The sequence below is a fragment of the Battus philenor genome, unplaced genomic scaffold, assembly GCF_028537555.1.
Source record: "Battus philenor isolate CCGP_79_NKW_IND1 unplaced genomic scaffold, ilBatPhil1.0.hap1 SCAF_30, whole genome shotgun sequence".
NCBI classification, from domain to species: Eukaryota; Metazoa; Arthropoda; class Insecta; order Lepidoptera; family Papilionidae; genus Battus; species Battus philenor.
Window position 1 is genome coordinate 4,971,281 of NW_027181694.1, and position 27,194 is coordinate 4,998,474.

General features: G+C 34.3%; 1 protein-coding gene across 1 annotated transcript in view; it reads right to left on the minus strand.

The window, feature by feature from the left end:
* Positions 1–2,394: 2,394 nt before the first annotated feature.
* LOC137927324 (gelsolin-like) overlaps positions 2,395–27,194 on the minus strand; it is a 34,601-nt gene continuing 9,801 nt past the window's right edge. The window contains exons 3-11 of the mRNA XM_068771115.1: positions 18,403–18,477; positions 16,310–16,499; positions 11,192–11,307; positions 9,498–9,675; positions 8,175–8,275; positions 7,032–7,148; positions 5,106–5,171; positions 3,409–3,471; positions 2,395–2,552 (exon numbers count right to left, since the gene is read on the minus strand). Of these exons, the coding sequence (XP_068627216.1) occupies positions 2,481–2,552; positions 3,409–3,471; positions 5,106–5,171; positions 7,032–7,148; positions 8,175–8,275; positions 9,498–9,675; positions 11,192–11,307; positions 16,310–16,499; positions 18,403–18,477 (978 nt within the window). The 3' untranslated portion in view covers positions 2,395–2,480. The remainder of the gene's footprint in view (positions 2,553–3,408; positions 3,472–5,105; positions 5,172–7,031; positions 7,149–8,174; positions 8,276–9,497; positions 9,676–11,191; positions 11,308–16,309; positions 16,500–18,402; positions 18,478–27,194) is intronic.

The following is a 27,194-nucleotide window of genomic DNA, read 5'->3' on the forward strand; positions in this document are numbered from 1 at the left end:
GGGCGCGTTCTTTTAACATTTTGTTTCATCTCGAAATAAACGTTATTTCACTAGTCGAACGTTTAGAAGCGGCCAGCCAGTGCAGGGGCGGCAGTTATTAAACGCGAGTGCCCTACGGGCGCGGTTTTTTAACAGTTTGTTTCATCTCGAAATAAACGTTATTTCACTAGTTGAAAAAAAAAAATAAAAAAGTTTCATTATACCACTAAAAGCTATAGTTTAAAAATATGCATTATTTTATTAAACCCTGAACTTCCTTGCGGGTGGAATTTCCTAACACACGCTCTTAGCTGAATTAGACACGGCAAAAGGAATATTCCTAGAGAATTTAAAATCTCTGTGCCTTATGGTTTCAGAGATATAGTGATGAATCTGTACATACATGAGAACTTCTTACCGCCTGTTCAATATTTAGATACGTAACTAGTAGTAAAATTTTCACGCACCTTGTAAAAAATACGCAAATTTTACGTATCATTATTTCTGCCGTATAAAGCTCTCTGCTCGACACAACCTTCCTACCTTGTTGAATTCCAATAAAAACCGTTGAAAGCAGCCTGCATCCAATGTTTTATGACGATCTTAAAAAAGTATTTTCCACCTCATCTTTGTATAAGTGTATAAACAAAATAAAAAAAAGGTTCCATGTTTTAAGCCATTTATTTGTGTTACAACTTAAATATAAACAGATTAAATAATAAATTCAAAGTAAACGCAATAGAAAAACATTGTTTTAATGTCATTTATAAAATAATTGTGTTATATTCTAAGAATACAAATGTATAGGACAATTAAGAGTAGTCGCTACAAAATTAATTTTATTTCAAACCAAAAAACACATCTTTCATTTTAAAGGTTACAAACATTCTAGATTTTTCTGTTTTCTAATCTTAAATCACATTGCTAACAAATATATATCATCCGTTGTTATGCTTTCTCTTCGGTTACTGTAAACTAACCAAAAATAAACGAAAAAAGCAAACAATATAAGCAGTAACATAATAAAAAACCTATTTGTTATATATTTAAAAATATAAAGTTATTAATTACACTCAAACATGTTTATGTGTGGTAGATAGGGGGTTACATGAAAGAATATTTATAAAACCTTGCAAAAAGAACTACAAGAGTAGATATAAAAAACAGTTTTCACTTAGAAAATAAAACCTTCGGACTTTTTACCTTTGTAGTGACATAGGTTATGATATATATATGTAAACTAAATAGCCGATGAAACCTATAAAGCTAGTTTTAATGCTAACTTCGTCAATTATGCTCCAATTTACCTGAAATATGAATAAATCACACAAAAACATATTTGAGTAAAGTGATATAATCCAGCTAAATTCAGGAGTATATTTTGACTTGAAATTAAATTATTCCATATACTTTCTTAGAGATATAAATGCATACACAACAGTGAAACTACACAAGTAAAACCTTTTCTAGTTAACGATACCGTTATAAATATATGTCAATATTATGCATAACCTATATAAAAGTTATAAAAAGTTTTGCCGCCAAAATCTGTTTGACGTAAATAGTGTTGTCTATGGCTCATATTCATTTAAAAGTTTATACAGTTTTTCTCAAAATATGTATTTAATATATGTCACAATTACTTCTGTAAAGTCTAGAAGCACCATTTTATTTAAACGAACCAATATAAAATGAACCTAATACACTGCATCTTAAAGTTGTAAATGCTGTGACGTGTAAAATTATTTTTTTTATTTCATTTTTTTTAAAATTATATGTTCGGTGTAAGTTTGAAGAAATGAAAAAATGGAAATAAAGCAATTATGTTTTAAGATTTTGCAGCACCATATTACAATTTAAATCTTGATTCATATTTTAAAACGTTCATTAATATTTAATAAACACGTCTAAATAAAAGGTTAAAAAACTAAATAGAAGCTTAGTGTGAAAAACAAATATTTTTAATTGTTTTCTTCTCCATTAAGATCATTTAGGTGTAACCTTTTTGTAATTCAGTCCAGTACATTTATATCAATGTATTATTGTGCATTATTGGGAGAGATTCTTTAATATACTTTTTGCATTATAATCAGAGATCATATTTTTGAAAACATATTTACATAGAGAAGTAGGAGTGGCTTAACATGGAGAGCACTTTTGTATAAATAAAATCCGGAAAGGGGTGACAGAAACGACTATCTTTACCGGTTTGTGCGTGACTCCGAAAGTTTCTATGCTTAAATTTAAGGGTATTTTATTGAAGCCACTTCCATATTTGTGAACAAAATGATAATAGCGCTATCGAAACCGGTGTAACGCACATTGAAAAAGCGCGGCGAGTTGGAGGAAAAGGAAGAATGACCAACGGAACGAAGCGGTTGTTATTGCTTCAATCCCCCCCCCCCCCTGTACCTAAGGCGCGGAACAGCGGTTTTGGTAAAACTATAAGTAAATATGTATCCGATAATACAATCTCTGATCAGGCAGATGACATAACCTGATTAATTCCAGTCCTCGAAATATTGCTTGAAGGCAGTAGGTTCAGCACCTTCTGTTACTTTGGAAATGTGTACCTGTGGAAGAGATAAATATAATATGTACTCTATTTAACATGTTACGTTGCTCCAGGATCTTAATATTGTGGAGTCATGACCACGTACTGTCAAGTGCAGCGTAGAACCTCCATCTATAAGGTTGATAGAAGACCCTGTCAAAGAGGCAGTATTCAGGTCGTTTCCAGCCGGTCCTATTGGAAATCTATAGAGGTCCAGGTCCAACAGTGGGCTTCCGCTGACATGATGATGGAGATATGCTGTTTCTTCTGTGGGTGTGAAGATTTCTCTCCCAAATCGGATCGGTTTCTCACGTTGATTCCTGGTCATGTCAGCTGATGCAACCCACTACAAGGCATAGGCTTTTCAGATCCTCAGAGATCGCCACGCTGACTGGTATTGCGCTACCCACATCCAGCGATTTCCCCCGACCTTGACTGTTATTATTTTTTATTTACACTCTTTCCCCCGTCTTGTTTTCGGGACAAGGATATGTGCCTTCTTATTTCCACTCTCTTTCTCTTATCCTCCACAATTTCTCTCTTTATTCCCTCTTTTACCCTTCATAAATCTTGACTATATCGTCGGTACATCGAGTGGGAGGCCATGCTGCGGCTACCGTTCAAGAGTGATGTGGAATAAGTCTTAAAAATATGTGAATAAGTCATTCGGAGAAGCGCAAAGAGTGGAAGGCGTTAGATAAGTCTTTGACCAAGTATGATCCGGAGAAAGTCTTGGAGATGAGGCTGGGTATATGACGAAGAGATGTAAAGCGCCATTACAGATGGATTGATGACCTTAGAAGATCGAAAGAGGGTAAAAGAAGCAGAGGAGAGAAAAAGATGAAAGGTATGGTAGGGGTATGATGATATCTTACCCATGCAGGATAGTTATTCGCCTTCAAATATTGCTCCGCCTTAGCCATGGCCGCGGATTTCTCCTGAGAAATAAAACATACATATTACCTTTCATTTTATTTTTAAATTGCAGTTGACATCTATTTTTTCTTTTTTCTTCTCTTTTATTTTGTAGTTAATCACTACCTACTATTCATTTATTTATTCTATGGTATTGCCACAGGCATATTTTAGGATTATGGAGTCTGACGAATCAGCTAGTACAGTCCTGCAGATTTTGTGTTGTTAGAAATTATTGACTAGTTGCATTCCAACAGGAAAAACATAAATAATGTAACATATTTCAGAGCGATTACTTAATACAGGTTGATCGAACGTAAGTTGGTGAAAGTTTTATTGATTTTTGCTGACATGTGTTTTACGTTCACACCATTAAGCTTATATATATAATTATATATATATATATATATATATATATATATATAATTATATATATTCCAAAATTTCCATGTCACAATGTTAGTTACCGTACTTCTCCGAAACGGCTTGACCGATTTTTACCAAATTTTATATGCGTATTCAGTAGGTCTGACAATCGGCTACTATCTATTTTCCACACCCCTAAGTGATAAGGGTTGTTAACCCTTAAATTTTTTTGACGAAATTTTTTTTATGATATAGCATACAGAAATATATACAACCCTAAATTTTCACCCCTCTACGATCAACCTGTATTTTTTGTTTGTAAATTAAAAACATTATTTTTTTGCGAAACTACCTTTGCAAGATCAGTTAGTATATATATATAAACAAATAATCTGTAACATATCAAGTTGTATATAACTAAGTTTACCGGTAGTATGTTTTGTAAGCAGCTATCTAGGTGAGCTTAGATTTCTTATATATATATCTTATTTTTTTTATCAAGGACAATACTGTTTTCCTGTCGGAATTTATAGCTTATCAGGATTACAGGAACAAAGAGGATTAAGTGACCTCCAAGCTTCTTGTACATTAGGTGATCACTATTTGATTGCGTAATAAAATACTGTATAGCAAATTTTAAATTACATAATTTTGTGTAGTTAATATTTTTACGCGTGAAAATTGAAATATAAAACACAATTATTTGCTGTTAAATCTTCATTAAGATCTTGATGTTAATGTTTCTAAGTAAGAAAGTGACCAATATTTAGCCACTTCCGCACATGCAGTGGTAGTCGTGCAATGAAATGCACCGCCCGCCAGCCCGCTGATAAATGCGCATGCGGCAAACAATGCGAATCACACAACTACCACCGTTAAATCACTCAACACGTGTTTCACCCCTCCACGGGGCATTTTCAGGAGTTATGTTACACCGATTAGTGCCAAACACAGAGTGAAACAACACAGAGTTAATACGTGTTAAATATTTGAACAATAAATAATGTTGCAAAATAAAATAGTAAGGAAACCTAGAATGTAGTGGTTGAGGATCAATGTATGGCTAATGGAATGAAAGAGAAAGACTGGGAAAATTGTAGAATGAAAGAAACAGTACGACATATAAGATGATATATGAAAGAGAAGAATGATAATAATAATTAAGAAGAATGAATAAATTACTAGAATTAAAAAGTCCCTGTCCCACACGAGACAGAGGAACGAGAGGTCCCCAACAGCGGGGACCATATAAAAAAAAAACAGAGTGAATGTTTCTTTATATCTATTTTACCTGGCCATTGGACTTCTTGCCGACCCACACGTAGATACTGCTGCCGGTGTCCAGGACGTAGCACTCCTGTTCCAAACACACAAGTGTTATTTTTAGCTCTCGTATCACCAATATAGCACGTACAAGCATTACATGTACAGAATAAAATACTTTTACCATCACCAATAATTGCATCACTAAAGAACTGCTCCGATTAATTTCTTTTGGAACATTTCATAAACAGTTTCTTATTTATTAGGGACAGGAAAGTAATGTCGTTTCTGTCGACATATTTTACAGAAAAACCGATTGATTTGTACCGCTCCAGTATTAAAATTTTGTATACTAGACTCGTAATTATTGCGGTGTGATACGAGGGCCAAACTGAAAGTTTTTAGAACTGGCATCTTAAAAGCATTATATTAAAAAAATAAGTTTAAATTTTGAAAATAGAACTCTTTACCAATAATATTGAGTATACATTTCATTCATTTGTCATTTGTTTTACGATTTGGCGGCAAATTGAAAATTGTCTGTGCACGTCAGAATGAATTTAAGCCGAGAAAATTTTCGTGCAATGATTTTTTGACTTTCGATGTCATATAAGTCAACAAGAAAGTTATGATAGACTTCGATTGGCTTTTCACGATGAAGCCCCATCTCGTGCCACAGTTTACAACTGGTTTAATGAATTCAAACGTGGTCGAACTAATCTCACCGATGATTTGCGTGAGGGACGGCCTTCTACAGCGACGACTGAAGACAATATCAGTGTTGTGCGGCGTATGATAGAGACTGACAAAAGAGTGACCTATCAGCAGATTCGGACAAGTCTAGGCATAGGTATGAGTCAAGTGCACAAAATCCTCCATGAACATTTAGCGGTCAGGAAGCTTTGTGCCCGCTGGATACCGCATAATTTGACCGAGGCTCAAAAACTCCGCCGTGTTGATTGGTGCCGAGAAATGATCCAAAAATTTAACGGAGGTGACTCAAATGCTGTGTTCGACATACTAACGGGTGACGAAAGCTGGATTTACTGTTATGATCCGGAAACCAAAAGACAGTCTGCTCAGTGGGTGTTTTCTTCCGAAGAGTTGCCAACTAAAGTGAAGAGAGGTCGAAGTGTTGGAAAAAAGATGGTGGCCTCGTTCTTCGGAAAGACAGGTCATTACGCGACAGTTGTCTTAGAGGATCAGAAAACGGTTAATGCAGAGTGGTACACTAACAACTGTTTGCCACTTGTCTTGGAAAAAGTTCGAGAGAAACGACCTCGCAGCAGGATCCTCCTTCATCACGACAATGCCTCGTCGCACACCGCCAGGCAAACGATCGACTATTTGGCGACCTCAGACGTGGAATTACTGGGTCACCCGCCGTATAGCTCCGACCTCGCACCCTGCGATTTTTATTTATTCCCGAAAATAAAAGAAAAACTTCGAGGAAAACATTTTATGGACGCCGAAGAAGCAGTGGCTGCGTTTCAAAACGCCGTCGAAGAGACCCCTAAGGCCGAGTGGGCAAGGTGCTTTTCTCAATGGTTCCATCGAATGCAGCGATGTATTGATGTAAATGGACGCTATTTTGAAAAGTTATAATAAAACTAATAACTTGCTAGAATGCTTAGTTTTTGATTTTCTAAGAACTTTCAGTTTGACCCTCGTATGCAGAGTGCGCTGGATCTTTGATCCCTGTTTAGTAATGTTTTATTTGTTTTGTCATTGTTTGACTATAAATCATTAAATGTTCTTAGTGAGATGGTTACAATTGTAACTAATTTTATATTTCTAAGTTTTTAAGTTATTACTCTCTTACTGTCTTTTGTTACTGTTTATATCCAATAAAGTTAAAACAAAAACTATTATTGTGAAGAGTCGAATAATATTAAGATTATACACCATGCGATATATCCTATAAAATTCACGTTAATATCAATGTGAACTGTACCTGAGAGTCCAGAAGGTCCTTGGTGAGTGTACCAGGCAGCTTCTTTATCTCCATCTGTCCCGTCTTGTCTGAGATCTCATTTAGGCTGACCTCCTTCGGTGTTCCGCGTTCGAACTCCTGTATAGATGGATATTTCTCATTTTTAGTCATAGGCCTTAACTTGAAGATCGCCACGATGAGCAGTTTTACGCAGATCACATCCAGCTACTTCCTGTAACCTTGACTATTTTGGCGTTTCTCTTGTTGGAGAGTTTACCCACGCCACGTAACAGGTGTGAATACGACGTTTAAATACATATTTATTTAAAAATTTACCGTTTCGCAACATCGATTTGAACATAAGAAAATTCAGACAAAACCAAATCGTTTCAGTTAATGTTGTATCTATTGTCTTGTTATCATATCATTTAGAGTAAAGTCCAAAGTGCAATTGTACGACACTAGAAAATATCTCCACAAAGAACCACCCATATGTCGAGCGATGAAAAGCCTACAAGATATTTTGCCTTCGAATATATTTTATAATAAACAATGTAATTCTATCAATATGGAATGAACAATGCGGCTTGCTTCACAATCTTTATGTCGTATTTCATTATTTAACCATAATAAATAAAATCATAATAAATAACTTGTAACTATATCAATTTATGTACAAACTGTCCCATAAATCAACGTCAACGTGAAATTTGAATAAAGAATTAATATTTGTTTCATTGTTTCAGAGAAAGAAAGAGATTGGGAGAGAGAGAAAGACAGGACCTGTAAACGGACAGGTTTCTGGTGTGCGAGGCGAGAAAAGTTAAATTAAAAAAAAATGTAAAAAATGATTACTAATAATCTTGTAATGTTCTTTATTATCCTGTGATTATTGTTAAAAATATTTTCTTTTCGCTTTCATTTTAATTTTAGTAACTCTTTCGTAATCCTTTTAGACTTCTGGGGGAGGCTTGCGTCTAGTAATGGACGTGTTACAGTTAAAATGATGAACTCTTCCATAACCGAGAAAATAAATAACTTTTATGTTTACAAAATATATAGTATTATTAATATTAAAATGTTAGTTAGTTTTATGGGGTTACACTCTTATTATCAACATACTATATGGAACATCCCATACATAAGCAAAAGTAAACCCTTCACCTCATCATCACCGCCCTCCTCGGCATCCGGAACAGAGTCTTGGTCCCCAGAACCCAGTGCTTCGAAGAACTTGTCCAAATCGCCTTCGTGTGAAAACGGATCTAAACAAAAGAAATAAAATGCCTCACAGGATATGTTTGTCGCAGCATAGACGCAGTACATCTCTGTCGTTTTATTTCTCTTATGTAAGAAAAGGACCAACAAGGACAACCGATTAGTGCTATTCAGGAGTAATGTTACACTAATCGGTGCAACATAACTCCTGTAGATGCCCTGTGGAGGGGTGAAACACGTGTTGAGTGATTTAACGGTGGCAGTTGTGTAATTCGCATTGTTTGCCGCATACGCATTTATCAGCGGGCTGGCGGGCGGTGCACTTTGTTGCACGACTACCAATGCATGTGCGGAAGTGGCTAAATATTGGTCCTTTTCTTACTTAGGATGGACTTCCGCAAGGTTACGCCTGATTCCATTAAATATTTCTCTTATATCATATATACTGCGACAACAACATACAGTCATGTTTTAATAAAACACAATATTATTCTACACGGTGATTTGGTTACAGGTGTAACAGCTTTAAAAGGATGAAAATATAGCTCATTTAATATAAATCAATGTGAACACACCCTTTCAAAAAATCAATGGTTTCAGAAATAATAAAGAACGATATATATATATATATATATATATATATATATACATATATATTTATATATATACACGTGGCAATCGGTAAAAAGTTACTTTCTAAGAAATGACAGATAATATCAATAATAAGATAATTATTATTGAATAATAAAAAGCATTTTCGAAAGTTCATATTACTGCATATTAAAATTAATTATTATTTACAATCTGTCCCTGCAGAGATTATTCTGCTAGAAGATATAGCCTGACGATTTACAATAAAAAATACATATTTCAGTGCGACGTCATTGGAATAAAATAAAATTATGATAAAAATATTTGTGTAGTTCGATGATTGAAAAAAAATTAGATGATGTGTTACATCTGACGAGGATTGACATTCTTCACCATAACCTCAGCCGTAGGATGTTGGAAGCCTTTCGTATCTGCTCTCAAATTTTATGGTCCCAGGAATTGGTTCTGCGCTGAAACCTATCTATAGCCACTTCACTGAACTCCACTGGGTCGCGTCAGTTGCTTTTGTTTTCTCACGGACCTTTACATTCTTGATTGGATTTCGTAGAGAAATCTCGAACATAGCCTTTCTATAGCACGTTCATCAACTATGATTACCAATCCTAAGGAGACAAAGTAGATTTTAAAATTATAGATAATAAATGAAGAAATACGTACCGATTATTTCAATGTTAGCTCTACCATTGTGATCCTGGTCTTTGATCTGATTGGCCACGGTGATAGCCTTCAGCCGTTCAACAGTTTTGGATCCATCACCCACGTACACGAAGATATCATGGTTGACATCCAGAATGAAGCAGTCGCCTTTGTTCATCGATGTTACTGCGGCTTCCACCTTATAAATAAATGTAGCATCTTTAATCTAACATATTTCTAGCAATATTTATGATTAATACACTTGGTTCATAGAACTTCAGATATCGAATCTTATTATTTATTTTATACAACCATTACGTATATACAGAGTGATTTAATATATGTATAAAAACTAAAGAGGTACACCCTATGTAACAAAATGTTTCAGAAATAGAAAATGATGTAAAAAAAGCGTTTCCAGAATATTAAAAATAATCATTGTTTACAATAACTACAGACTTTGTACTAACAGCAGTTATTGGAATGTCGCATTTTAATAGAAAAAACAAATTAATGTAACATATTTCAGATCGATTCATTATGACAACCCAGCTATAAGTTTTTTTTTATGGCCCCCGTTATTGGGAGCCTCTCGTATCCCCTATTTTTTGGGATAGGGACTTTATTTACAAATAATTTTTTTTTTTAGGGTTTTATCTTTATTCTACACTCACTTTCATTCTTCTCAATTTCTTTTATTCTTTCCTTTTATCCTTCACAATATCTTGCATTTTTTTTTGTTCTTTCACTCCTTCTTGCTTTCATCGCCTTCCTATCCTCATCTTTTTTACTCTTAGGACCCAGCTACATGTTCCCACCTTTAATCCTTTTAGTGCCGAAAAAAGATGTGCCTATGCGAGAATAACCGAATTTCACAGTTTCACTACGGTCTGGGAAAATGCTCATAAAAACCCAAGCGCAAGCAATATTTATATGATTCAAAAAGCAGTGTACTCTAGATGAAGTAGAAAACAAAATATTAACTAGTTTTTCTTTACTCATCAAAATCATAGAAATAGTAAAAGTTGAGATATCTCTTACACAACATATTGACATATACAGACAGTCATCCTTTTAACATAATTTTATATGGACTAATTATTATGAAGTATATCTAGACAACGTTCGTTTAGTGTCCGAAGTGACAGTAAATGATGCCGCAGCTTGGATGTAGCTGGAGCGGCCGCCATCGGTGTTTATTTTAGATTTCAGTACCTGCTTCGGTCGTCTTTCACATAGTTAAAATGAAAAATGATATTTATTATTCTCCCTTATTATGAAATTAAATTCATCTGAACAGCAAATAGTAAGGCGCTAGCAGGCGCGGGTCGATATATCGGCTCTGGCACTTCTCACCAGTGTAGCAGGATCCGATATATCGGCACTCGGCAATAAAAAGCTTAAAGATTTTACATTTATAAACAATCATCCTGTATTTAATGGAATCAGGCGTTACCTTACGGAAGTCCATCCTAAGTAAGAAAAGGACCTATATTTAGCCACTTCCGCACATGCAGTGGTAGTCGTGCAACAAAGTGCACCGCCCGCCAGCCCGCTGATAAATGCGTATGCGGCAAACTATGCGAACTACACAACCGCCACCGTTAATTCACTCAACACGTGTTTCACCCCTCCACGAGAAACATCCTGTATAACGACATATTTCAACTCGAAGACTAGTGTTTTATACGAGTGTTTTTTTAAATTTCATTTACCTGTTTTACACGGACATTTCTCTTGCCCTTGATTTGGAAGAGACGCTTCTCAGCGCCTGCGTTGATGGTCACATGACTGAAGCCAGAAGCGTGACCGCCATCCATGTATCTGATCGCTGAAAGAAGAACTCAAATCTTATAATCTTATCTATCGGAATTCAACCTTAGGATGTGAACAGCTGGATATATGCTTCTTATGTAGATTTATAATGAGACCGCTTGGAAGCAGCATCCAGCGCCTTCTGACATGTAATCTGTTCACCTTGGAACTCCTACACGGCGCTTGACAGCCCGTGGTACTCCAGAACTCTAAGACCTGAGCCATTTGTTCTGCCCCACCTGCCAGTTCCCTGGGCTATGTCGGTTGCTTTAGTCTTTGGGTTATTGATTCCCGTAGAGAAATTCCTGACATAGTCACAGTCATGGCGAGTTGAGCGATTGTTGGAATAATTTATTTATTTTGCCCCAATGCATGCATTATTGAAACCTTGACAGGCAACATCTCAAACCCAAGAGTATAATATATATATATATATATATATATATATATATATATATATATATATATATACATATATTTATATATGTATGTATTATATAACTGTCCCGTAGAGATGGGTAGCTCACGAGCTAAAGGCAAGAGAGACATATATCTTTGCAAAAGATATAATCACTCTCCAGCGCGCGTTGCAATTGTATCTCTATATCTTTATAGTTATAACGAGTTGCGGATCGTTCAGAGTTAGAGAGAAAGAGATGGGCTTATATAGCACATTCACACATAAAAGAAAGAGCGACAGCTATTGCATATTATTATTTAAAATGTGAACTACAGATTTTCGTAACGACAACATCAAGCGCGCGCGCGTTTAGCATTTTGTGCTTTATTTTTTAAAATGCTTAATAGGAATATTTCACACGTTTATTCCGCCTTACCGAGTTAGTCTGAGCTAAAAGAGCCGAAAATATAAAGGATATATGTTTAGTTCACTCTCCGAGCCGTACTGAGCTGAGTTAAAGATATAAAAGAGTGATACATATCCCAAGATCGAATACATATAAATGACTCTTTTCTTGTCAATGATATATTTTGCCCATCCCTACTGTTCCGTTAGATTGAGAAAGGTAATCGGCATATCGAAGTGTAATGAAATAAATAAATACATGAATCCTTTACATCGATTTATACTGCGATCCTTCATAATTGACAATTCACATATTATAGATAATAAAAATTAGTATTTATTATCTGTAATGTGTGAAATAAAAAGTAATAAGTATTATTAATATATGTCAGGGGTGGCCAAGGCTTGATAGTGCGAGATATTTTTCGAAATTTTTGCGAACCGCAATTTAAATACGCATTTAAAACACGCAATAAAACACCCAAAAGAATGTTTCTTTTTTTTACCACAATCTAATTTTTTTTAATTTATTTGAACAAAAGTACAAAATATGTGTTCTGAAGTTAGATACATGCACACATATATGACATCACTCCTAACAATACTTAAGACGCCGGTTAGTTAATTACGATCGGTGTTTGGATTTCGCTAATTCTATGCTGGAATAATAATAATAATTATTATTCACACCAGTAATTTGTTTCAATTTCCCAGGAGTTGACATAGGTTATATAAATTTAAATATTTAAATAACTCTAAAATCAATCGGAGCCAAAAATAATCGTGATTGTCTGTGGACATATTTTACAGAAAAATCGATTGATTTGTTTCCGCTCCGGCATTGATTTATATACTAGACGGCAAAAGGTTGTTGATAACGAATGTGAATATATTGTTGATTAGAAATTAAAACTTGTTAAAAATGTAGTCGTGTGAATTTAACTTAAGAAAGCGACATTTTCCGGTCCCCCTATTATATAGATATATAATTATATTATCCAATTTAAATAAAAAAATAAATAAATACACAAGTCATTCTTCGTATATTAAATTCCCAATAAATGTTTCCCAATTTTCATGCGATGGTACTTGCGTTTTTCCGAGGATACTGCTTTTAATCTGGACTTCCGTTCTGTAAATTTTTGATTAAAATATTTCTGTACTATTATTGATATTTAGTTTATAATATTATTAAAACAAAATCTTATTGTTTCACCAGGCACAACCACATGGAAGTAGTCTGAAATCTTTCGATATTAATTCAAATAAAATTACGTTATATATGCTAATGTGTGAAGTAACCGGTGAACTGTTCCATACGGAATGTTTGTGACAAAATGACGTGGCTATTTATGTACCGTCCGGAACAATATCATAAAGGATGAGTGTGGCATGTAATGGCAAGTTGCGGCAAGGTTTGTCAAGGATTCTCGCCGATTTCCAGATGGCATTTGCAGTTTCGACGTAGTTTGTTGTAACCTAGCCTAGCACGCCTAGCCTTAACCCTCTATTACATATAGTACATATAGTATGTATTATTTTAAGAGATTGGCAAGCGGATCTCTTAGATTTCGTATGTGGTTAGGTTGGAATTCACTACAGTTACTCAGTTAGAATAATTCTTCAGGAACCCCACCTTGGGCATCCATAGACCTTTGTTTTTTTAATAAACATTATGCCGTTCGGCGATACCACAATGGTGTCGTGTGCAAAATTTCGGCCAAAGGCCGGCGACACCACAGTAGTGTCAAGTGCAAAATAATATAAATAGTATCGCTGAGTTCTATTGGTGTTTTGTTTAGGTAACAATAAGTTACACACGTCAAAAAGTTTTTTGTTTTTATTAGTGCTTGTGCCCTTCCATCATGGCAGATGAAATAGACGACACAATTATTTATAATGAATGCGCGGACGTCTTGTCTGACGTTCCGGACGATTTGGCCGATTTGGAAGAAGACATTGGAGATGAAAAAAGTGAAAGTGGAGCAGAATCGTCGGAAGATAGTGAAATATTTACAAGGCGAATTCGACGTTGCATTTTGGAGACTGTTTTGCTTTATACCATACGATAGAAAAAAACTGAATACCAAAGAGAATGGAAATAAACAAATATATAAAACAAACAAATTTTGTATTTATTTACGTATGTATAATTTCGAAATTTCATTAAAGTGAGGGAACAGGGTTGAGAACGCATGAGAACTAGCGATGAGTTGATTAAAACTTTAAAATTCATAATTTCCCGATAATGTCAAAAACGGCCGGCGACAAGCCAAGTAATCCGAATTAGCGCTGCCGGCGCCAAGCGAATAAATTTTTACGAAACGTGCAGACGGCAAAGTGTTAAATATAAAATTAAATGTATATTATTCAATATTTATATATATATATATATATATCTTTATTCAGGTAGGTAGTTACCACACAGTTTTGAATCGTCAATTATTTTAACATTATAAGTAGTAAGGTAACACTGGCTTGGATAGCTGATAAGCTGAAAAGAGCCGCCCAGAAACACAAAATTTAACTTAAATCAGGGCTTCTTAAACTTTTGGTCATTCACGACCCCATACAAATATAAAAAAAAATTAATATTTTTCCATGATATTTATTAGGTAACAATATACATATACCCATTTATAATTGCGAGTTTCTTGACGACCCCATACAAATATAAAAAAAAATAATATTTTTCCATGATTTATTTATTAGGTAACAATATACATATACACATGAAAATATATAGTTAAAGAATTAGTTTTGAAACATACAAAATTCTAAAATTAAAAATTGTATAAAAAATTATAAAATTGTATTTATATTAGTTTAAAACCTTCAACAAATGCGCGTGTCTAGACGCGTGTCCACTGTATTCCACCAACTCTAGTGATGTTATGAATTGGGGTCGCGACCCATAGTTTAAGAAGCCCTGACTTAAATGATTGATGTGTACATTATAATATCAACTATATAAATGAGTCAACTAACCAAGTTCCACACATTTCAATCAACTAAAAACCCTAAGTACTATAAACAAAAGTAACTATAGGAAGATTTAACATATATCGTGGAACTTTATTATATATATATACTAAGAACAATAAAGAATTTTTTAGTTTTTCTAAAAGTAAATTTTTATATTACGAGTTTATTTTTATTTCCTCGTTTCGGATTACAGACACCCACTGCAAGGCATTGACACAGGCTTTCTCTTCCAAAGATATCTATGAAGGATGTACCACAACCTCCGCGCGGGAAGAAAAAAAGATATTGTGAACTATGGAAGACAAGGACGAAAATAAAAATTCATGTGAAAAATTTGTTAAGAAATAAAAAACGCTGTTCCCAACAAAATAGGGGTGGAAGGAAAGGTCCCAATAGCGGAGGTCTTAAATAAAAACAACCTCCGCGCTTGGCAGTTGGATCGGCGATCGCAGTGTTATATTATGGTACACAGAAACTGTTACATATCTTTTGGAAACTTGTTTGTATTCGGAATTCAACCCGTGACCTACATCGTAAGTCTCGCTTCTCTACCACTGAGCTACTATTCCTAACAGTCACTATTTTTTATAGAATTTTTTTTTAAATTTAGGCGCATAAACAATTTGTACTTAAATATGTACTGTGGTCTGGCGTTAAAATCAGGAGGAGGAGTTAATAGCCTCCCTGATAGGCGGAAAGGATACTAGGGAAGAATTCCTCTCATACTGCAAGGAAATAATTAAAAAAGTGATACAAAAAAATAAAAATTATAAATAGACAATGAGAAAAAATGTGATAAAATGTAACTCAAAATGTAATATAAAATGTGATAAAAATGTAAACGAAAAGAAATAAAGATAAAATGTAACATGTAATGAGGGAGGAATGAAAGGTCACAGAGTAAAAGGGAAAGATAGCAGAAATGTGGCATGAAAGAATAGAGTGAAAGAATATGTGAAGAACGAAAGGAGAGAATGGAAATAATAAATAACTATGTGAAAAAATAAATTGCCCGTCAAAGATGGGTACGAGAGGGGTACGAGAGGCCCCTAATAGCGGGTGCCATAAAATAAAAAAAAATTGTACTGCGAAGCAACGATTAGAATATCAAAATACTTTAAAAACATCTTTCAGGGAATCACTTTTAAATTACATATAGCTGTTTTTTTGTAAAATAAATAAATGATTATTAAACAATATTAAAACCATAATTTTAATGTCCTCTTACCAGGTTCGAAGTAACTGAGGAACTGCCTGGACTCGTGACCCTGGGTCTCTCGGTGCTGCACCGCGTTGCCGTGGAACTGCTGGTCATCCATGTTGACGGAGAGGATCGCGGCGGAGCCAGCCTCGTCTTGACTGGTCTTGGAGCCAAGCCAGAAGTGGATGTCCCATGACAGCGTGCTAGTCCCTGACGTCTGGTAGAAATTCAATGGTTTCGTATGAGTAATACTTATTGAACATAACAAGTGTACATACACAACAAGTGTCCATGGAGGTGGACGCGGTCTTGGGCTGGACCAAGGTGGATGTTCTCCTGATGGTGGTGATAAGCAGCCGCACCATCTATCGGGATTGATCAGGTGGCAACAGATCGGAGCAGAGAGCGCCAGTAATATACAGAATGTAGTAAAAGACGACCAGAATATGAGGAATGCCCTATCTCATACGTCAAGCAACAGCTTAGGCTGGGAACGCTTGACGAATGGAATAGCAGGTACATGAATGGAACGACGGCATCGACAACGCGGAAGTTCTTCCCGGATGCCGTCGCGGCCTACCGCGCGCTCCGTAGCATGGAGGTGGACGCGGTCTTGGTACAGCTCTTCACGGGGCACGGGGCACGGGGGGTTCTCTGAGTACCTTCACAGGTTCAAGCTCAAGGAGGACCCCTCGTGCTTCTGTGAACTGGGCGTGGACCAGACCGCGATCCATCTGGTAGCAGAATGCCCCGCTTTTGGAGGGCTCCGACACGAGACCGAATGCCGGATAGGCACAAGAATAGAGGAGGCCACAATCGCCTCCATTTTGGCCGAAAAAGAGAAACGGGAGGTCTTCCTTGGTTATAGCAGGTTTGTGGTGAATAAAGTGACAGAAAGAAATAAAACTTAAACATGTAAATACAGAAAGTTTAGTATAATGTAGAAAGAATAATAGCAGAAATAAATTAAAATGTAACTTAAATAAATTGTGATAAAAATAACTTACTAAACATACTAAATAAAAATCAGTAAAACATTTAAATAATAGACTGCAAAACCGCAGTTATTGAGGATGGATGAGAGGAAATGAACTGGGAAAGAAAGATTGAATTGAGGAATGAGAGAAAGTAGAAAAAAAGACAATGTGAAGCATGGAAGATGAGAAATAAAATAAAAAAATATGTCAAAAAAATATTAAGGATATAAAAACCCTGTTCCAAAATAAACAGGAGCGGAACGAGAGGTCCCTAATAGCGGGGCCAAAAAAAAGAAGAAAAAAAAATGAAGTGTCTTCTCTAGCAGTGATTACTTCAGTAAAAAATCTAATTTACTAGGCCTTTGGTGCGATACTGCAACCAAACAGCAAAAGCTATAAAAGTCATCAAGAGGAAACGACACCATCATCTTCATCATTTTAAGTCTCCTAGCACTTCATCATCTCAAACGTGTTAAAGCTTTATGTGATACACAAGATTCATCACCATCAAGATTGCAAAGATGTCAGATCTTGCGCTGACTGCATCCTGCGGCCTTGACTATGAAGCCTGTGCACTTATAGCCCCCCCTATAAGTGGACTGGCCTATTCACACCTACACAGGATTAAGAGGGCGCCTATTCAATTAAAAAAAAAGGTTTCTTGTTATCTATAATGATATCGAAACCTCTGTAAAACATTAGGAAAGCGTGGCGTGGTGGGGGAAGAGGAAATAAGAGATTGTCTTAACCCTTAATAGCCTAGAGTTTCAATTTTGATACCAATCTTTTAAACCGAATGTTCACATTACTATTAGTTTTTTTTTATAGGTTGGCTGTACGAATTTTACTGTTGTATAATATTCTTTTCAACGAAATTAAAAAAAATCTTTTTTTTCCCTTCATGTAGACCCTGAAGCAAACAGAAATATTAAAACAAAATCATTTTCGTAAATCAGGCTATTAAAGGTTAACAGAGCAGATGATACTCCCCCCGTCTCGCCGCGCGCATACCTTAGGCGCGGTACAGCGGTTACGGTAGCACTACCTACCCATACTATTAGACAACAAAGTTACTCAATTGATCGTACTGCATCACGACATTTATGTTTAAGTTGTACTTGCTTAATATAAAAATTTTCATACCTTAAGGACGATATAGGAATCTCCCGAGTAAAAGTTTCCATATTGGTTCAAAGGCACAGGAACTGGCTCGAAGTCCTGGAACAAAAAACAATTGTTAACCTCTCTCTTATACGATAGATAGGTTCCTTAGGCTTTCCTACCCGCCTAAGTGCCAAAAAATTGTGTAAAAATACTTGTGACGTATGCTAATCTATCTAAGATATCTTTAACAATTTAAAAGATATATGTGTAAATATAAATTGGGCAAAAGAAGTAATATTGTCAAGTTACACATGAATTTATAAAATTAAATCAACTAATTGTTATTGCATAATTAAAATTAGTGTACAGTGAAGAATCTAGTCACAGGACGTGGTTTCAGCCAATAAACATACATTGCAAGGGATAGGGTTCCCCAAAACATATCTTTGAGGGATTATACCATAATCGCCACGATTAGCAGGTTGGTTGGCGATCGCAGTGTTGTGTTATGGTATGCAGAGGACGCTGCTTCCTATCCTCAGGAAACTTATTTGTAGGCAGTGTCAATCTTATATAATTAATGCACAAAGTGTGAATTATATAAGATTCGATACCGCGAATTTAACTAATACAAAGTTCCCCAAACTTTTTTGTGTCGTAGACCCCTTGCCATGTTTTTCCGTGTTAGGTAGACCCCCTACTTACCTGATATTGATTTCATGTAAATTTCTAACCGTAGTGAAGTTTAGTGTTAAAAACTTAAAGTAAAAACACATGTTAATTTATACATTTATTAATTGAATTTAAATTAAAACTACTCAAACTAAAATTTTGTTTCTGTTATGTAAAATATACGTAACATATTAATATTTTTTTACTACATAGGTACTTTTATAAATAATGTAAATGTTTTGATATTATAAGATAGTATGATGTAAGTAAATAGGTACTATCAGTGTATGTGTTGAGATCCACTATCGTAGACCCCCATTTTAATTTCATGGACCCCCAATTTTTTTTTCGCTGACGTAGACCCCTTGCAGGTTGTCATAGACCCCTAGTTGTCGATATAGACCACTCTGGGAATCACTGAACTAGTCTAATAAGAACTGAACACATGCCTGTGATTATATAGACTTACTAATCTAATCTGAAATTAGACTTTCCACCAACAAACACATTTATCGTAACACCACTGTGTTACAATATTGAAATAATTTATCTAAATAACAGTTTATTTATAATTAGTCACACTTTATCGAATCCAACAAACGAATACACATTTACACTAATGAGAAGCAAGCAATGCGTTATCATTGGAAAAATATTTTTGTTATAATTGATTGTGTAATATTTAGATACACGATGCAATATACACCAATACCTCACTTTGCGTCGTGGTTACATTCCAAAAAACACGACGCAAATTGAAACGCCGCAAAGTGAATTAAGATTTTTTATAGCAAACCGTATAAAGATCGAAGATAGGTTCCAGGGTTACGAAAATACAACTTTATAAAAAGAAAATTGAACAAAGTAAACATAAAAAAAAACAAAAATAATATAACTCTGCCAATAAATAAATTGGAAAAATATTAACCTTTTTTGGAATCAGAAATAACACGTCAAAATTTATATAAATTTATTGTTCTTTTTTTTTAAAAAAAAAAACAACACTACGTAATTGAAACTGAACTCTAAAATTAGCAAAACAAAGTGAAAATAAAACTGTATTAAAATTGCGTTGTTTTTAGTTAGAAAGGGAATCCGCGAGTTCTTCTTTCTCTTTTATCTTTTAGAATAAAAAGAAAATTTCCAAAAAAAAAGTAAAACTTGAACTCAAAACAACGTAACCTAGAAAATCTAACGACGAACAGTGAAAATTAGTACTAATTAAGCATCGACGCAACTTCGAAAAAAACGCAAAACGAAACGACGCAAAGCGAGGTTTTGGTGTAAAACGAAATTAGTTATATTATTTTAAATGAATTTTGTCAAATTACATATTATCATTTCAGCTGACATTTGCCCACTACAAAGTAAAGGCCTCCCCCATAAATCTACATCACCAGTCTGACCGCATTCAGAGAGTTCCCAAGACCTTGTGGAGGTCGTCCACCTAGTCGAGATCATACCACGTAACACATAATATCAAAATACATTTCTCATAGACTCAACACGAAAATATTTCTCAGCGTTCGTGCCAAAGTTTTTTAATGCCACAGATTAAAAATAATTCACACAGGTAAATTAGCTGCTATAAAATTTTATACATTGCAATAACCATCGTGTGTTATTAGCTTGTTATTACATATATATATATATATATATATATATATTATCATTACCATTTCAGCTGTGAAATATCCACTGCGAGATATGGACTGAATAATAATAAAAAACTAATATTAAAACAATTATCTAATATATAAAATTCTCGTGTCACGGTGTTCGAACTTGAACTCCTCCGAAACGGCTTGACCGATTTTTACCAAATTTTACATGCGTATTCAGTATGTCTGAGAATCGGCTACTATCTATTTTCTATACCCCTAAGTGATAAGGGTGGTCCACCCCTCAATTATATTTTTAATTTTTTAGACAATTTTTTTGGTTTTTATTTTATTATGATACAGCATACAAAAATACATACAAAACTAAATTTTCGCCCCTCTACGATCAACCCTTATCTTACATTTGTTAATTAAAAACAATTTTTTTTTGCAAAACAACGTTTGCGGGATCAGCTAGTTTTCAAATTTACTGTGACAAAACTTGGTTTCTGCGGTTGAGGCATCAACATCAAAACCACTGCAGCCGTAAGACATTCATTGCAGGTCATGTGCTTGCCTCCTAGATTCCTTATAAGGCAGGTTGGAAGCTGCCTTCATCTAGTGCATGGTTGCACAGACTTATTAAGACTAGGGGCCACTCGGGCAAATCATGAACTGATGGCGGGCCGGCCGCCAGAAGTATAGGTAATTAATTTTTTTTGGTTTTATTCTGGAATAGAATTCAATATATTTCGAATGTACGAGAGTATTATTTTTGCTGTCGGCGGACCACCAGTATTCGACCGGCGGGCCGCGGTCTATGCATCCACGATCTAGTCATTCCACCTTGTACTTCGTGTAATCATTATATTAATTAAAAATATGAATATTTTCAGCCATTTACCCACTTTTCAGACCGTGGTCTTCACTCCAGAATCTTAAGACCTAAGCTGGAATTAGTTCTATGTGATATGGAACTACATGATCTGACACTGCATCTCCAGCTTGCCAATACGTTGGTACATGTCGGGTACTTACATCGGATTTTCTCATCTCTGATTAGATCTCGTAAAGAGATCCCAAGTATAGCCGGTTCATGGTAGAGATGAGTAGCTCGCGAGCTAAAGACAAGAAGGATATATATCTTTGCAAAAGATATAATCACTCTCCAGCGCGCGCGTTGCAATTGTATCTCTATATCTTTATACTTATAACGAGTTGCGGTTCGTTCAGAGTTAGAGAGAGAGATGGGCTTATAGAGAAATTTACACGCAAAAGAGAGTGACGGATAGCTATTGCATATTTGTATTAAAAATGTAAACTACGGATTTTCGGAACGACAACATCACGCGCGCGTTTAGCTTTGTTGTGCTTTATGACAAAGACATGAAATGCTTAATAGGAATATTTCACACGTTTTATTCCGCCTTACTGAATTCTAAGTCTGAGCTAAAAGAGCCGAAGATATAAAGGATATATATTAAGTGTTAGCTGCCTTATTCTCTCTCCGAGTCGCACTGAGCTGAGTTAAAGATATAAAAGAGTGATATATATCCCAAGATCGAAAATATATAAATCACTCTTTCCTTGTCAGGGATACATTTTGCCCATCTCTAGTATATGTCTCGTTAAGCGAATGTAAACTTGCCAATGAGACCAGAAGTGTGTGAAATAAAGAAAATCCCACGTAAGTTAGTTTTAATAAATAATGAAACATTTACATTGAACCAAAATTTAACTTATGTATTATATTTAACTATTATTCATGATAGTTTATTATTATATCTTAACCTATACATATATAAATACATTATTATAGACTTGAGTTTCTCAAACTCCTGAATATTTCGAAATATTTAAAAGAATTTCAAATTTAAATATAAGTAGTCATGAAACAAGATATTAAATATACAGGAATAACATAAAAATAAAAGTATAAAATATGTATATTTGTTAATAAATATTAAAAATGGAAGACATTTATTATAAATATTTTGATATTTCTTTAAAACTTTGTATATAATTGATGACACTTCTAGTTTTTAAAATTAGAACAAAGAGAAAAACGTTAACTCTAGTAAATTTATCGTGAGGTGAAAAAAATAATTTAAAAAACCGCATTTATAGCTCGCGAGCCGCAGGTTGGCTACCCATGTTATATAGATCAGAGTTTCCCAAACTTTTTATGTCGTAGACCCCTTGCCATGTTATTCCGTGTTGGTTAGACCCCCTACTTACCTGATATTGATTTCCTGTAAATTTCTAACTGTAGTGAAGTATTTGTGTTAAAAACTTAAAGTTAAAACACATGTTTATTTAAACATTTATTAATTGAATTTAAATTAAAACTACTCAAAATAAAATTTTGTATCTGTTATGTAAAATATACGTAACATTAAATAAACATAAAATAAACTATAAGTAAAATAACATAAGCAATAAGTCAATATTTTTAGTGAGAAGGATGAACCTGATGCTTTAATAATAAATTATCAACATTTGGCGTCAATTTTGTAAGGGTTAATCTTAAATCTCCTCGGCTAATGATAACACTTTGGGAATCACTGGTATAGATAGACATACTACTGAAAATCTGTGAGGAAAGCCTATATATAGCGGTGAACATCCTTTTGAAGTGATAATGATGGTAACATATTATTTATGTCTGAATGTATGACGAAATAAAAATGTATTTAATATGTCCCATAAATCAACGTCAGAGTAAAATAAAGAGTCTAATCTCAAAATATCAAAGTAACGTGTTTCTAAAATTATTGCCCTTCTAATAAAAGTAAACGATTATTTCTACCATGTGATGTTATTTATATTACTATGAAAACGAATTTAACTCGTTTTTCTTATGAATGATAGACATTATTTTACAGGCTGTGAAAAGAAATGTTCTATGTTATGTTGGCAAATGATGGTATATATAGGTATATATATATATATATATATATATATATATAAAAATAAATTTTAAGGGTGAACAACCCTTATCACTTAGGGGTATGGAAAATAGATAGTAGCCGATTCTCAGACCTACTGAATACGCATATAGAATTTGGTAAAAATCGGTCAAGCCGTTTCGGAGGAGTACGGTAACTAACATTGTGACATGGAAATCTAATATATAAAATTCTCGTGTCACGGTGTTCGAACTTGAACTCCTCTGAAACGGCTTGACCGATTTTTACCAAATTTTATATGCGTATTTAGTAGGTCTGAGAATCGGCTACTATTTATTTTTCATACCCCTAAGTGATAAGGGTTGTTCACCCTTAAAATTTATTTTTTATTTTTTTGACGAAATTTTTTGTTTTTATTTTTTTACGATACAACATACAAAAATACATACAACCCTAAATTTTTACCCCTCTACGATCAACCTTTATTTTTAAATTGAAAATTAAAAATATTTTTTTTGCAAAACAACGTTTGCGGGATCAGCTAGTTGTATATATTAGATATATATATGTCTAGATTATAAAACGACTTCGGTTATTTAAGTCAGATCAGCTCTCGGCAACTGATAGGAACATATTTACACTAACAAGCGAAATAATTCTTGTCTTCCTGCCAAAAGCTGCATCAAAGTAGCCAACATATGTGTTAAAAACGAACTTTACAACACATAAAACACGAAAAACGTTTTACATTGAATGTAAGAAGTAAAGTATCCTATTTTTGTTTTATTACAGATACTATCCGATCAAATCATCTTAAAGAGATTCATAATTATATTGGCAAAGTTGGAGTTGTAAGTTTGGTATAACTCACAGAACCAAGGGCTGTTTATTTATTCATTTACTTTATTGGAGATAAACAGTAACAAAAGGCAGTAAGTAAGTACAAAATTAGAAACTAAGAAATATAAAATTAATTACAATTGTTACCTTATAACTATCTCTCACTAGGAACATTTAATGATTTATAGTCAAACAATGACAAAACGAATAAAAATATTACTGAACAGGAATCAAAGATTATGTTTTATATATTTATATTACGTTCGTTTATATATTTATACTAGCTGCTCCCGTAAACGTTGTTTTGCAAAAAAAATTGATATTTTAATTTACAAATAAAAATAAGGGTTGATCGTAGAGGGGTGAAAATTTATGGTTGTATGTATTTTTGTATGCCGTATCATAGAAATAATAAAAACAAAAAATTTCGTTAAAAAAATATTTTTTTTTTAAGTGTGAACAACCTTTATCACTTAGGGGTATAGAAAATAGATAGTAGCCGATTCTCAGACCTACTGAATACGCATATTAAATTTGGTAAAAATGAGTCAAGCCGTTTCAGAGGAGTTCAAGTTCGAACACCGTGACACGAGAATTTTATATATTAGATTATGGTTTAAATTGTATTGTGTGTACTCAATAATTTCGAAAGAAATTGTCTTTTAAAAGATACGAGAGAGCACGTTGTTGGGGCCTTATAGATCATGAATGGAGACCAGGAACCAGCAAGCCAGTACGATGTTCATCCATCGAGGTGAACAAACGACATTGTCAGTTGTCCGAAAATAAACAAAAGTAACACGCACACCCGGGTGACTGACTAGTCAAATTGGTAGCAGACAAGCCACATAGATGATGATATGATGATGGCTTCTGAGGGTTTATGGTTTTGGTGTAGAAACTAGAAAGCGACTACAACATCCTCAAGTGAACTGACAGCTTTCTTAAGATCGTCAGAACACGCTGGACAAAGGCAATGTCCGTTCGGTTCCATTGGAAAGTTTTATAAGTGGCTCATGTCTTTTTGCTATTAATTCTAATTTGTATCGCTAGTGGGGTTCCATTGGATAATTTTATAGGTGGCTCAAGTATTTTTATTATCAATTCTAATTTGTATCGCTCAAGTTTTCTTTACAATATTTTTTTTTTTGCTTTTACTTAGCGCAGACAGTTGGGAGAGGGTTGCCGCTATTTGATACGGATCTTTCTTCTCCCAGCTGCGAGGCACGACAGCGTTTTATAATTTTTTACAATTTCTCTTAAACAATTTTCCCTTATAAGTAAATACAGCTAAAATTTATACATATTAACAATACAATTTGGAAGTTTTACTCAATTATATATTAGTTGGTACATTATGTTATTTCAAGTCGCTGCCCAAGCGCTACAGACCGTTAAATGCCTTGAGATTTAGGACAATGTGCCGGGCGAACTCATCAAAAGATTCTGCTGCAGATTTTTTCTTGAGAAGGTCCGGTAAGTTGAACGGAGGTATATTAAGGTTTTCACATAAGGTCCCGTGGTTACGTCTTTTGGATGCGAATCGGGAGCAGTGTCTGAGTAAGTGATCAAAAGTCTGTACTGTGGAGTCGTCACATGGGCAAGTCTCGTTATCGATTATTTTAAAACGGTGCAGGTGCTGCTTGCAGTACCCGTGCCCGCTTAGTAGTTGTGTGAGATGGAAAGATGTCTTAATGAGTTTTTGCAGTTTGTTTATGTCGGTGAGTTTCGAAAGGAGTCCTATGGTATGTCGACCCTGAGCCGAGCTCTCGTATCTAGCCTGCCAAATGCGGTTGTGTTCAGCGCGGATTGCGCTCTTCACGAAACTCATTGGGAAGTAAACATAAGCCGGTGTAGAGTGCATTGCGGCAGTGAAACTCTTAAAGCTGCAATTATGATAGTGTATATATATATATATATATGTATATATATATATATACATATATATATTTACGTACAGATTTTTATGATTGAAACTTGGGGAAAATTCAATGTTAAAATTATGTTTAACAAATGATAAAATAGACGACATTACGTAAATAATTTATATGTGTAAATTATTTTTAAACAGCAATCCTTAAAAATTGACTAGAATGAAAATTATGATGAAGGTAACGATATAATTTTTTTTAAAAAATTTTAAGATATAAGCAATTTTTAATGCATAAATATGACCTGTTTTTATATCCTTCTACTAGCTTCTCTTTAGTTCTGAGATTAGTGACTTCCTTTAACTGTGTGTTATGTAAGAAGTTTTCTAAGGGAAAAGTAAAAATGGTTAACCAACATGTTCTTACGGATTAGATATTTTTAAGGAGAAATCTTTTTGAGCTATCTCTTTACGAAGCCGAAACTAGCCGATTGTCTCTTTCCAAAGGTCGATGTGCAATATTTATCGCCGGGTATCATACAACCTTTAAGGTTTCTTATTGACAAATGAGCTACAAATAGAACATTTAAAACCTTTTACAGCTGTAACCAATTATCCTGTATAATAGAGGATTAAACAAAGCGCCATCTGCATCCTATTTACTCAAACTCGTAAATACTGGAAATTACTTTAGGCGCGCAGTATAAGTCTAATAAAAAAAGTTTAAACATTAAATACAGATTCAAATAAATTTTTGATGACAGATAATAAATGGCTACCAAATTTACTACACGCTTAAAAAAATTGAATATTATATTAGATTTCCTATAACCAAAAAGTTTATGTTCATAATTAAAATGAAGTGTCATTTTTGAGTTCCCGCCAAATTCATTATGACATAAAATTATGCCACAGATAATAAATCGCAGAGTATAAAAA